Source organism: Perca fluviatilis, chromosome 3, assembly GCF_010015445.1.
Source record: "Perca fluviatilis chromosome 3, GENO_Pfluv_1.0, whole genome shotgun sequence".
Lineage (NCBI taxonomy): Eukaryota > Metazoa > Chordata > Actinopteri > Perciformes > Percidae > Perca > Perca fluviatilis.
The window spans coordinates 452,816-466,144 of NC_053114.1; the positions used below are offsets into that span (position 1 = coordinate 452,816).

The 13,329-nt window shown below is 42.5% G+C and overlaps 1 protein-coding gene across 12 annotated transcripts in view; it reads left to right on the forward strand.

Moving 5' to 3' along the window:
• LOC120556381 (A-kinase anchor protein 13) overlaps window positions 1-13,329 on the forward strand; it is a 121,619-nt gene that overhangs the window by 103,704 nt on the left and 4,586 nt on the right. For 8 of the 12 annotated variants that reach the window (XM_039795942.1, XM_039795941.1, XM_039795940.1 and 5 more), the window contains 7 exons: window positions 1,126-1,272; window positions 4,522-4,595; window positions 5,507-5,551; window positions 8,059-8,109; window positions 8,365-8,637; window positions 10,055-10,237; window positions 11,028-11,325. In XM_039795942.1, coding sequence (XP_039651876.1) covers window positions 1,126-1,272; window positions 4,522-4,595; window positions 5,507-5,551; window positions 8,059-8,109; window positions 8,365-8,637; window positions 10,055-10,237; window positions 11,028-11,325 — 1,071 coding nt within the window. The remainder of the gene's footprint in view (window positions 1-1,125; window positions 1,273-4,521; window positions 4,596-5,506; window positions 5,552-8,058; window positions 8,110-8,364; window positions 8,638-10,054; window positions 10,238-11,027; window positions 11,326-13,329) is intronic. The other 4 variants (XM_039795943.1, XM_039795952.1, XM_039795944.1 and 1 more) reach the window with 3 other exon arrangements.

Below are 13,329 nucleotides of genomic sequence, written 5' to 3' on the forward strand. Positions count from 1 at the left end.
TATGAAGGAAGACAGAGAACCACACCACATTTTCTGCACATTAATTTGATTTTAAATTTAACCAACCAGGTCTGGACATTTTTTGTAGACTGAAAGATAAAAAGGAAAATATTTAGATTATAAAATATTTTCTAGACTCTTACTAGAAGGCAATTCTTGCCAGAATTCTTGAAACGATCCAGAAAAAATAGCCTTGCAATTAATTGTCTTTTGTCTTGCGGTATTGTTCTAAATCACTATTTTGTTGGAACGTTGGATGTACAGAGCTATCTTGTGTTCTCTGTATTTGCATTCTTAATAATACACACTCTTTGGTGTTGCTGCCTGAAAGAGCTGAGTGGTCCGAGCTGTGAGCTAGTGTGCCCAGATGCAGCTAGTTTTTAATGATTTCTCTGTACTGCTGCAGGCAGAGAGTGCTTCACGAAAAAGATGTAGTTGATCATAAAATCACAGGAAATTGTTTTACAGTTTACTGACATTTAGAAAGAATTACTTCTCGATGCAGGGAAGATGTATGAAGGAGAACTTATGTGTAATGGTTTCCACAGGAAAGGGTTAGCTGCACTATAACAGAATGTATTTTCCACCTCCTTCTGAAGCCTTGGGCAATAATTTGATATGTGAATTGGCAGCAGTAGTGTCATTTCTTCTGCTGAGGTTATCATGTTTTACTGCGAGTTCACATACACGTACATTAAACATTTGATTCTCATTACTTTCACTGGAAAGGTCGCAGTGCTAAGTGGTCTATGCACATATGTCGACACCAATGCTGTATATTTCTTGCCAGAGTTTATATATTTTCAGATGGTTAAGATATTTAAACTTTTAGTAAAAGAGCTCTGTGGTTCAAACAGGTTGTCGATAGTTGCTTAGCAACAGGATCCAATACCAGGTTGAAAGCAGAAGTGCCTTGTAGGATTCATGTGTGCAGAGCTGAACTGTAACCCAGTTAGCCAGGATAATTCACTTACTGACATTGGTGTGTGTGTGTGTGTGTGTGTGTGTGTGTGTGTGTGTGTGTGTGTGTGTGTGTGTGTGTGTGTGTGTGTGTGTGTGTGTGTGTGTGTGTGTGTGTGTGTGTGTGTGTGTGTGTGTGTGTGTGTGTGTGTGTGTGTGTGACAGTGGAGACGTTACAGGGGCTGGTGAATGGCAGCCTGGGCGGGGCGATGGCCAGCATCCAGGAGGGAGGAGGCGCGGGGCCAGTGTGTTTGCCCCGTCGGGCCGAGACCTTCGGAGGCTTCGACAGCCACCAGATGCACAGCAGTAAGAGTAAGTCTGCTGGAGCTGCATGCTTGTGTTTTTTTATGGAGAGAATGTGCAGACTGGCCAAGTGTTGAGCCAGACTACATGTCTGAAGCCTGAAACAGTCGAAGACACTGAACCTTGACCTGCTGGTGCGGTCCGTGCATATAGCTGCATCAACTCAATGACTGAATGATTGCTGTGCGGTGACACTGCTGATTTTTAATGGTCACATAACAGCAGGCTCCACACCCAGCCCTTCCCACAATGCCCTTGTTTAGTGCAGTTAGATAAAACATTTTAGACGGGGACTTGGACAGCAGAGCTGATGCTTCCTGAGGGAGACATGGCTTGGGGCGATACCTCTGAACTGGTGGCTTGTAAGCTCAGAGTGGGACTCTACTGGCACTGTGGCAGCCATTGAGCCATAAGAGGTCCAGACTTCTACATCAGAAGCAGTACCTGGAGAACTCCAAAATGTTTTTGTCAGTGTGATGTTTTTAAAATATATTTCTGTTTATTTAGTTCTGTTCAAAAAGCAGACATATAAACACATATTAACATCAGAGGCATTATATAAACTAATATTAGAGGTGCGTGGAGTCAACTGAACCACATACTGTAAGTAGTTCAAATTTGGTTAAAAAGTTAAAGGAGGGATCACAGGAGTTAAGTAATTTATGTGAGTAGAGCAGAAAGGAAATGCATAAGCAAACATAATTCAATTCAGTTCAATTATATTTATAGTATCAAATCATAATAATCATAATCATGGCTAAAGCATAGGGGGCGGGCCAAACCATCACTAATTAAAAAGGAAGTCTCTGCTGAGTTTAATGATACCTCACACAAGGGTCTACATCAAACGGGTCATTAGTTATAAAAGGGGAGTGGCTTAAACATAGGGGGCGGGCCAAACCATCACCAATGAAGAAGGAAGTCTCTGCTGAGTTTAATGATACCTCACACAAGGGTTTACATCAATTGGGTCATTAGTTATAAAAGGGGGCGTGGCTAAATCTTAGGGGGCGGGCCAAAACATCACCAATGAAAAATGAACTCTCTGCTGAGTTCAATGACAACTCACACAAAACTCTACCTTAAACGGTTCAAATTTTATGAAAGGGGGCGTGGCCTGAGTAAGTGGGCGTGGCCATATTATAGGGGGCGGCTCAGTATCAGATGTAGACCACACATTCTAAGTTTCACGTAAATCGGATGATGTTTGTCATATAAGGCGCATTTCCTGTTGCCAGCTGGGGGCGCTATGACCAAAAGTAAATTTTGGCCTGTAGGTGTCCTCAGGCCTGGACCCTTGTCAATCGTGAGAAATTTCGGGCAGATACGATAACGTACACTCAAGTTACAACAACTTCTTTGTTCTTCGCTAAACACTCAAAATGGCCGCCACGCCACGCCCACACCGTCTGACGAAAAGTTTTTCTTTTAACAACTTTTCATCTTCAACATCTTAAGATGGCACAGACCGAGTTTGAAGTTGATCGGATGAAATCTCTAGGAGGAGTTCGTTAAAGTACGACATGTGGAAATGGCCAAAATCGCACTAATTTCGAACTTTCGATTAAAAATGGCGGACTTCCTGTTGGGTTTAAGGTATGGCTCTAATGAAGTTTTTTGTACATCTTGACATGTTACATATGTGTACCAAGTTTTGTGAGTCTACGTTAAACGCACTGCAGGGGCTCAATTTTTTAAGTTTTGTAGGGGGCGCTAGCGAGCCATTTTTGTGCGCCTATTCCCGAAACCCTTAAAATACGTAAATTTTCACCAGACTTGATGCGACCGCCAAATTTGGTGAGTTTTTCAATATGTTAAGCTGCTCAAAAAGGCAATTCATTTGACGGGAAAAACAATAATAATTCCTTCAGTTTCAATAGGGCCTTTCGCCGCTGTCGGCGCTCGGGCCCTAACTAGAGTTATCTCCAGACACTATACAAATAGAGTAGGTCTAGACCACACTCTATAATTTACAAAGACCCAACAATTCCAGTTATTCCCATAAGAGCAAGCATTTAGTGCAACAGTGGTGAGGAAAAACTCGACCTGACCTGTATAGACCTGAATCTGAAATGTGAGCTTTGTGACATGGTGCATTAACCTGCTGGAAGTAGCCATCAGAGGATGGTACATGGTGGTCCTAAAGGGATGGACACGGTCAGAAACAATGCTCAGGTAGGCTGTGGCATTTAAACAATGCCCAATTAGTACTTAGGGGCCTAAAGTGTGCCAAGAAAACATCCCCCACACCACTACACCCCCACCAGCAGCCTGCCCAGTGGTAACAAGGCATGACGGATCCATGTCCTCATTCTGTTTACACCAAATTCTGACTCTACCATCTGAATGTCTCAACAGAAATCGAGACATTTTTCCAGTCTTCAACTGTCCAATTTTGGTGAGCTCGTGCAAATTGTAGCCTCATTTTCCTATTTTTAGTGGAGAGGATTGGTACCCGGTGAGGTCTTCTGCTGGTGTAGCCCATCTGCCTCAAGGTTGTGCGTGTTGTGGCTTCACAAATGCTTTGCTGCAGACCTCGGTTGTAATGAGTGTTTATTTGAGTCAAAGTTGATCTTCTATCAGCTGGAATCAGTCGGCCCATTCTCCTCTGACCTCTAGCATCAACAAGGCATTTTCGCCCCCCAGGACTCCAGCACACTGGATGTTTTTCCTTTTTTTTCAGACCATTCTTTGTAAACCCTAGAAATGGTTGTGGGTGAGAATCCCAGTAACTGAGTAGATTGTGAAATACTCAGACCAGCCATCTGGCACCAACAACCATGCCACGCTCAAAGTTGCTTAGATCACCTTTCGTTCCCATTCTGACATTCAGTTTGGAGTTCAGGAGATTGTCTAGACCTGGACCACACCCCTAAATGCATTGAAGCAGCTGCCATGTGATTGGTTGATTAGATAATTGCATTAACGAGAAATCTTACAGGTGTTCCTAATAATCCTTTAGGTGAGTGTATATATAAATATGGCTTGTGGCTCGTAAGTAGAGTGGCAGCTGTCTGCTGCTCCTAATATACTGTACTTGGATGTGTTAAATTGCAAAAATTGAATTTCGCTACATTGTACTGTGTATGTGACAATTGGCACTAAAGTTTGTTTGTTTGTTTTTTGTTTAATATACTAAAAGATTATACATTTTCCATTTTATTGTGTCCCTGTTCTCATATTATCTTGCAGTAGACCTGAACGTGGACTATTTGTTACCTGGTTCATCTTTTCTCCTGTGGTTTGCCTTTATGTCAGGTGGAGACGGCGATGAGAGTGAGGATACAGCGGGAGATCTGCGCAGGACGGAGTCCGACAGTGTTTTAAAGAAGGTCGGCATCTCAGCAGCCAATTATTCTTGACTCTGAAGCTGCGACGCCCCCATGCCTCAATGAAAATCTGAGGCCATGTGTGGGGGTGCATTTGTCCTCCAACAACCATTAACAACACCATTAAGATGAATTTAGCCACTTCTCTTCCTCCAGTGAATTAGCCTCTTGACTCTTCCTGCCAGGGCCTGTTGCTAATGGTGACCATCACTTGTATAAGAATTCAATATGATGATAGGATAGAAAATGAATGGGCGGCCTTTAGGTGCTGCTTTTGTAATTGCAATGGATGCTAGCCTTTGTAGTCATGTATCCTGTAGCTATCCATCTTTTATAACATTTCAGTGAAGCCAAGCTACTGTAGTACGCTGTTCAACAAAAGCAGTCTTTGTTGTCCCTGAACCAACTTGACACCATTCCTTGTTAATTATACTATTTGAACAAAAGCTTTGCTTTATTTTAATTTACATTTTATCCTGGGCATTGAGCCAAAGTCAGAGGGGGTTCAGGAGTAAAAGCAGCGAGTGCTTGCAGAAGTCAGAATAATCATTAAAGAAATAATTCAGAGTTAATTCAAGCATTATGTTATATTAAAATTAGTTTATGGTTTTCTTAGTAAATGGAAAATGCATTTTTAGAGATCTTTAACCCATCATTATTTAAAATACAGTGAGCGTAAGACTGCTGTATTACTGTATCAGTGGTACATAATCCTAACCAGATACAATTAGATGTTTACAGCACGCCCACATGTGCAGCTATAATCACATTCAGTCATATACATTGTGCAGTATGCATGCTCTCATTCACATACTGTACACACACAGTGAGACAAACTAGAAGATGTGTGTGTGTGAGTGCATTACTGTGTTCTGGCTGTACAGTACTAAGTGTGCGTTTGTGCTTGTGTGCAGGGAGGAAACGCCAACCTGCTGCTGCTGCTGAAAAGGAACAGTGAGGTAACGCTGACTTCCTGCCTCACACTCAATTACAGCTGCTGTTTACATGGAAACTGTCCAAACTCTGTGTTACCGTCATCATTCTCAGCATCAATACATGTATAGGCTAAGCTGGAACAGTAGTTATAGCAGCAGCAGTAGAAGTAGTTGTTGCGCAGTAGATGTTTGTATTAGTGGCATTAGATGTTAGTAGCATTATTTGAAACTCTTAATTAATAAATAAAAACCAAAATGGCAAACAAATGCACATGGCCAGCAAAGTAAACCATAAAAGAAAGGAAGGGCAAGCTAGCAGGTCTGTGAAGCTCTACTTAGGCACAGCTTCGGTTTGAGCTAAAGGCTAACTCCGACCTGCAGCCCTTTGCTGCATGTCATTCCCCCTCTCTCTCTGCTTTCATGTCTAGGCTGTCCCTGCCCCAGGATCAGCCATAACTACAGCAGATAACTTCTCAAATAAAATAAAAACACAATTAGGCCTATATAAAGAAATCTCCTGCTACCCTTTACCTGGCTGGATACACTAACACAGGCTTTTCTGAAATCTGTGACCCGTCAGAATGTGTGACTGTAGGGGCCCTATTTTAACGATCTGAAACGCAAGTATGAAACGCCAAACGCAAGTAGCTTTGTGGGCGGATCTCGGGCGCTGTTGCTATTATAACAGCGGGATAAATGAGTCTTGCGCCGACGCAAATCTAAAATGGGTTGGTCTGAAGTAGCTAGGTGTGGTTTGGGCGTAACGTGCAATAAACCAATCAGAGCGTCATCTCACATTCCCTTTAAGAGCAGGCGTATTGTTCCGTGGCGGATTGCTATTATGACGGCGGATTTGCCTGGCGCACGCCAGCGGGAGCTGTCCGGGATGCGGCAAAGTAACAAATGCCCGTCTTGGCCGGGTGGCGATGTTGCTGCGGCCTCTCGGGCGCATCTCCTCAAGTCTGGAGAGGATTGCTGCAGCCATGGAGCGTGGGCCTCCAAACGCACCACCTGCTCCTGTTGTGCCCCTTCCTCCTCCCCCCACTCCATCTCCGTCCACCCGCTCCACCAGGAGCACATCGCGCATTACTCCCGGACCAGATTCCGCTGGAGTGTCCAATCCCACCGTAGTTCAACATCACGTCTCCTTAAGTCCTCTAATATTTCCTCATTTATGCCATCAACACATCCATGATTCATGGAAATGTGTAAAACACAACAAGCCACAAGGAATGCTGGGACTTTTTGAGGACTGTACTGTAAAGTGCCTCCTGACCTATCCAAACACCTGAAGCGCATTTTCAGTAATATTTTCCTTTGTAATTATGTATGGTTTGCAAAAATGGGAACTGCTGCATCTATTTAGATGAGAGAAGTGTATGCGCGTTGTGCACACGCTACATTATGGCCAAGCATGCGCCCCTAAAATAGCATCTGAATAAGGCGCTACTGACTTTAGACTAGCGCCACTGACTTTAGACTAGCGCCACTGACTTTAGACTAGCGCCACTGACTTTAGACCAGGTTTTTCCTGGTCAATGGCGGAATTGTTTTCTGAAACTACAGAATAGCACAAAGTAACGTTTGCGCCTGAACACGCCTCCTCTTTTCGCTGAACCGCCCCCGGGAGCGCAAATACATTCCCTAATTTACCGACGTGCGTCTGTGGAGGGAAAAGTCCGCTGTGCGTCGGGTGCAAAATAGGAATGATACATGCGTCGGTGTACAAAGGCAATTGCTCTGAGTGCAAGATAGGGCCCTAGAGCTGTTCTACCTGCTGTAAATCATTTTGTGACTTCGCGGGAAAAATCAGACCTGGGCAGAGGCATTAATAAAAACTATATCAAAATAGCGTTCTTTTCACTGTTAGTCTCATTTGCTGGTACAGGTCATTTATGATCATCAGATGGAACATTATTTAAAAGTAAAATATAGTCACTTTAAGATGAGAAGTTGAGAAGCAGATAATGTGAAAAGGTTTTCAGTTTCTTAACATAACCATCCTAAAGTACACTATATGTTTGGTAACACTGTTTCTATAAATGGACTATGTAGAAGTTCTGAAAAGATGCAGTAACACAGATGAATTCAAATACTTCTGTGATCATAGTCATTTAACCTAAACAGGCCAATGACAGTTCCAATTAACTATTTAACAGGAAATACATTTTTTTAACCTGCAAAAGATGCTGGTACTGTGCACAACACTTTGTGCAGTTGTGTTACACAGGAAACGCTGTTTTCTGCAGTTCCCAGTGAACATTAAATAGAGCATTTTGTGTCTTAGTAAACATTGGTGGCAGCTGAATGCTCGGTGGCCTTGTCTCTTTGTCAGTGTTTGAATGAAGAAAAGGTCTCAGCAGGTCAGTTTAATGCTGGCTTTGACTAAGAATCCACTGGTAAATTCATATTACATGAATTCTGCAAATCACACCAAAAAAAACAGGCCGTCTTCTCCATTCAACAAAGAAGGACAGAGCGAGAACAAACCAGGATGTTTTCAGTTTACATGATCTTCTCTTTTCCAACAGCAGGTCCTCCACAGTGTCTCCAATCTGCATCTCCTGCTCAGCACTCTGCAGGTAAGATGGCTTCCACACAATGTATACATGTGCCCCAGATCAGAATTGAAATGATGCAACTCTGTGAAGCTTTTTTCTGTTAGTGGAAGTTTGAAAACATCACGTCTTGTGTGAAACAAAGAGGGTGGAAAAAAGTCTGATTTCTGAGATACTTTCAGGTGCAATGTGAGCATAGCCATAATAGAGAGAGACACAATAGACAATACCAGGAGTGATGTGTCTGACCTAATCTGTCTCTGACTGTGGCTCTCCCAGGCGGTGGTGGTGCAACAGGACAGTTTCATAGAGGACCAGCGGCAGGCCCTGAGCGAGCGCTCCTCCTCCTGCACGTCTTTATCGCGGGCGTCCTCGCGGCCCAGCTCGCTGATTGAACAGGAGAAGCAGCGCAGCCTGGAGAAGCAGCGGCAGGAGCTGGCATCCCTGCAGAGACAGCAGGCAGCTCATGCTGAGGAGAAGAGGAGAAGGGAGAAGGAGTGGGACACGAGGGAACAGCAGCTGACTGAAAGGGAGGGGCTGGTGCACATGCAGGTAACTATGCATCATTTTCTAGCAGTTCTGCGTTTTATTAATATGTTTCTGGGCAGTTGTAATTCTTAATTAAACCCCTGCCAATTGTTTTGATAGATGTAGTAATTGACCTTGTACATTATTTTACCTGATAAATCCCAATGTAATATTGTGCAAGACATTCAGAGTTTCCTGCAAGGATGGCAGGCTTCCTTTAAAAACATGTTTGACTGAAAAACCTTACACATTCCACAACTGCCTTTTAACCTTCAGTTTCACTGAGAAGGAGGATGTCAAAACATAGAAACATTTAGCTTAATAGTGAAAGGTTAGCTTAAAGCTAGTATGCTGTGCCAGCTAACTCACATGCTTTTAGAATTTGCTGATAGCTTGTGATGGCTAAACTACACGGGGTAGGCCTTCTAGGCTGCAATCTCACAATTATGCACTTTTAGTTAATGGTGTTCCTACAAATAACTACAATTAGTCTTTTTTGCTTATGTTAAAGCCACCCTCATAACCCTACTGCAGTATTTTAGGGTTGCCTTGGCTCAGTTTTACCACAGAGTTTCAATTTGCTAAACTCTTAAGCCAAATTGACTTGCTACTAAAAGCAAAGCAATTTAATTCCTTTTGTTTTCATTAAAAAATGTTAACAGTAAAGTAAGTGTGCTGCACTAGTGTAAATTGATTTAATGTTACAGTATGATTTCCAGTTTGACATTGTTTCTGTAGTTTACTGCATTTTAGATGATACAACTTCCAACCATAGACTGTTAATATTACAGTCTATGCTTCCAACTGATTGAAATCAGGTTCAGCACCTTGAATAAAAACTAACGTTGTGGTTGATACATAACAGAAAACGTAAACTAATGCATTAAAGAACAATTATATTTTTCATTGTATGAATGTGGGATTTACTGCAGTGTAAAGCCAGAGTTGAGACTTTTTCGATTCGATCAATATGTACATTAATATAGCACATTCAATGAATAAAGTTCTTACTCTACATCCTTTCAAATACTGACTTCTGCATAAATGCTCCATTTGTTGCTTATTGCTGTTTGTATCATCTTGGGAAATAGCCTCTATTTTAAAGAGAATAAGTTACTGGTTGACAGCATTATTTGAGAATGATACTTGCATTTGAAATGCAATACTGATTTAAAGTCATTAAATATACACAGTGTTGTGAGCATATTAAAAAGTTTTGCAAATCGAAGCTCTCTTTTGAAAATTGATGCAAATCAGTTGTAAAATGCTGTAATAGTTTTTTACATATTAATAATGGATCTTCACTCTAGTTTTAAGACCTACAGATGTGTAATATCAATTAACACAATTTAACGTATTTTTCTATTCCATTCCTGAAAACAGACTGTGTCTTTGAACTGTACCATTTCAATAAATCTATCAATGCATCTCCCAACCACTGCAGGAGGAGGAGGTCCTGAAGCAGCAAATGGAGCTGGAGGAGGAGAAGCAGAGGCTGCAGAGTAAGAAGGAGGCGTACCAGAAAGACCTGGAGCGGCTGAGAGACGCCCAGAGGAAGCTGGAGAGGGACAGAGAGGCTGTGCAGCGCCAGTACGACAAGATGGAGGAGCTCCGCCTGTCTGAGGTGAGAAGGGACTCTTTAAAAATGTTAACAGTAATGATACGTTGATCTGTTGCTCCCTGCAGGAGAAGTGCCTCTCTGTTGCCCCTGGGCTACAGGGGAGCTCTCAATGAGCTGGGAGGGACTCAGTGTTTTGCTCAATGACACTTCAGCAGGGTTGGTGTTTATGGATACTTGCAATGGAGGCTTGAACCTGGATCCTCTTGAAAGTGATTTTAAAAAAAAAAAGCTCCTGGCACCATATAAAATAGAAACAGTGCTGCGTTGCAGTCTAAACAGCAGAGTTATGTTCCTATGCCAAAACCTTTATATATAGTAGAGTGCGGATCGGGCCAAATTTTTCTGTCCGAGGGCCGACCCAGTTAAAATCTAATTTTCTTCTCATACTAATGACATGTATGTTTGTGTGGAAAGCTTTTATGAAGCAGCTGTAGGAAGGCTTTCAGAGATGTCAACAGATGAGACATCAGCTCACACGTGGGCAACAAGCTCACGTTAACACAGGCGCACACCTACATAATAAGCTGTTTTAAATAAAAATTGTTCAATGCCTTATCGCACTGATGTGACCGAGCCCGATCCAAACCCCATCATCATTTCTAAATATCTGTCCCAACCCGGCCCATCGGGTACCGACAGGTGTCCATCCTCAAATATGTTGATTTGTTTTTTCTTCATTTTCCACCATTAAACTCTTTTACGGACACATTTCTGCTCATCTTTTATTCACGATTAGCAGTAAAATATGCACCCTTTCATACATATTCACTTACTTTCTTACCTTTTCTACCAGAGGACTCCCTCTACAACGTCTGATGAATCCCAGTTCCCCAGCAGCTCCCAGTCTCTGGAGCTGGACCCACTGGAGTTGTCCTCCCCCTCCCTGCTGAAGCTGCAGTCCCAGCGGTCTAGGCCCAAAGGGAAAGGCCTGAATCCCTTTACCTCATCCTCTAGCAACCTCAAAGGCAGCGACGCCAACAACCAGATCTCAAAGAGCCTGCTGCAGCTGGCCAAGAACAAGAGCAAAGAGGAGAAGCAGAAGGAGAAGAAGAAGAAGAAGAAGGGCAAAGGGGGGAGCACACTGACAGCAGGTAGAGAATGGTGAACAGGAGGGATTTACATTCTGTTTACAGTGAGTCAGCAGGCTGGAGTTGAGTGTTATTGTCAAGGACACTTTAGATTAGATGAATGAATAAGTCAAGTCCTCAGGTGTTTTCAGAATGGCAAATTGAACCCATGTTTGAGCAGAAAAATGGTTTCCCATTGTGTTTCAAATTGTAGTGCATGCTGGGTAGATATCAGGTAAGACCATATACTGTATAAAAGAAGTGGACATAACACCACGACGTCACCCATTTGGTTTGTGGACTACCATTTTGAAACCTCCAACTTTTTTTTTTGGTGCCAGAAGTGATATTTGGACGAGTTTTAAGCTAAACGCTCAGTTACCAGCTAGCGCTAGCTACTAGCTTGTTTAGCCAACAATGAACAAGATATTTTTAGGCGACCATAGTGTCATAAATAACTTTCTTGAAGTAAAAACACACAGTGAGAGGGTCAAAGTTTAAACCCAAAACAAGTTCACGGCTATTTAAATGTACACAGTGTCAGGGATACACATTGCTAAGCCTCTATGCTAGGTCGGCGTGGTAGCAACTAGTCAATCACACGGTAGCCCTGCCCTCGTCAATTTTATAATAAATGGGTCCATCATTTACAAAGTGAACATCATGCTGTATTTATGGAGATTTAAAAGTAGCTATTGAGCTATTAAACTAATAACGCAAGTGAGAAGTAGGGTCATATTCTCATAGACTTCTATACAAACGGACTTCTTTTTACAACCAGTGGAGTCGCCCTCTGCTGGTCATTAGAGAGAATGCAGGTTTAAGGTATGACCAGAGGCCTGTACTACGAAGCAAGATCAACATGTCCTGGATCTCTTTCAGTAATCCGGCTTCACCAAACCTAACAACCGCGGTCCCGCATAAGCTGTATTACGACGCTGGTTATCAACTAGTTCAGTCAACTCAGGGTTTCCCAATCCAGCGGCGCGCGCGTTCACATAAAAGAGGCGGGGTTTGGCGACCACGACCAATCGCAAACATCTAACAGAGCCGCATGTTATATATAAGAAGAGCAAATTATAATTCTACATAAATATGAAGAACACAGACTCGGTTTTACAGGGAAAACGCAATACAGTCACTGCTTCCTAAAACAGGAAGGAAAGCTGGCAAAAAAAATAAATAGCTGACGCTGTAGATGTTTAAATCACAACTCTTATCAATATCACTTCCCCATCAGTCAGGACCAAGATCTGACCATAATTACACTTGTGCTTTCTATAAACTGTCGTTGCTTTAGCCTATTATTGCAGTTGCAGTCCTGCAAATAAAAAATATAAAAACATAATTCAAACCGATATGCGCATTGGCGACACACGGCTCAAGAAGCCGATATGTAATTCCCTCCCATTAAAATATATATATTTCATAAAAATACCCATCAGGGAATGTTAACGGGGTTGTTGGTCTCTAAATGCTTTAACTTTTATGGGCGCACCCCTTTCTCCCCCTTTCTCTCCCCCGCTCTCTCTCTCTCTCTCTCTCTCTCTCTCTCAATTTCAATTCAATTCAATTTGCTTTATTGGCATGAACAAAGAAAACATGTTGCCAAAGCAGTTTACAGAAAATGCATATAGTACATATCACATATTAATACATACAGTAGGTGTCACATATATTCTATACAGTGTCATAAACATACTAAATTACATTACATATTACAACATACTACATTATTACATTCTCTCTCTCTGCGCACACCCGCTGCCTGATCTTCTAAGAACGGTGATGCTGTTATCAGTCGAGTATTGATTGGTCAGTAGGCGGTGCTTTTAACACCGGTTGATCTCTAATCTCCAACTTAACCTGCTCCCGACCAGGTTAGGTGTTCAGCATGAGTTACCACGGCGATTGAACCCGATAACAAGTGATCCACCTTCGTGATACAGAAAATCCTGGGTTGAACCTGAAGTTAGCTCGCTAACGCCAAATCCTGCTTCGTAGTACAGGCCTCCGGGCTGAACAGAG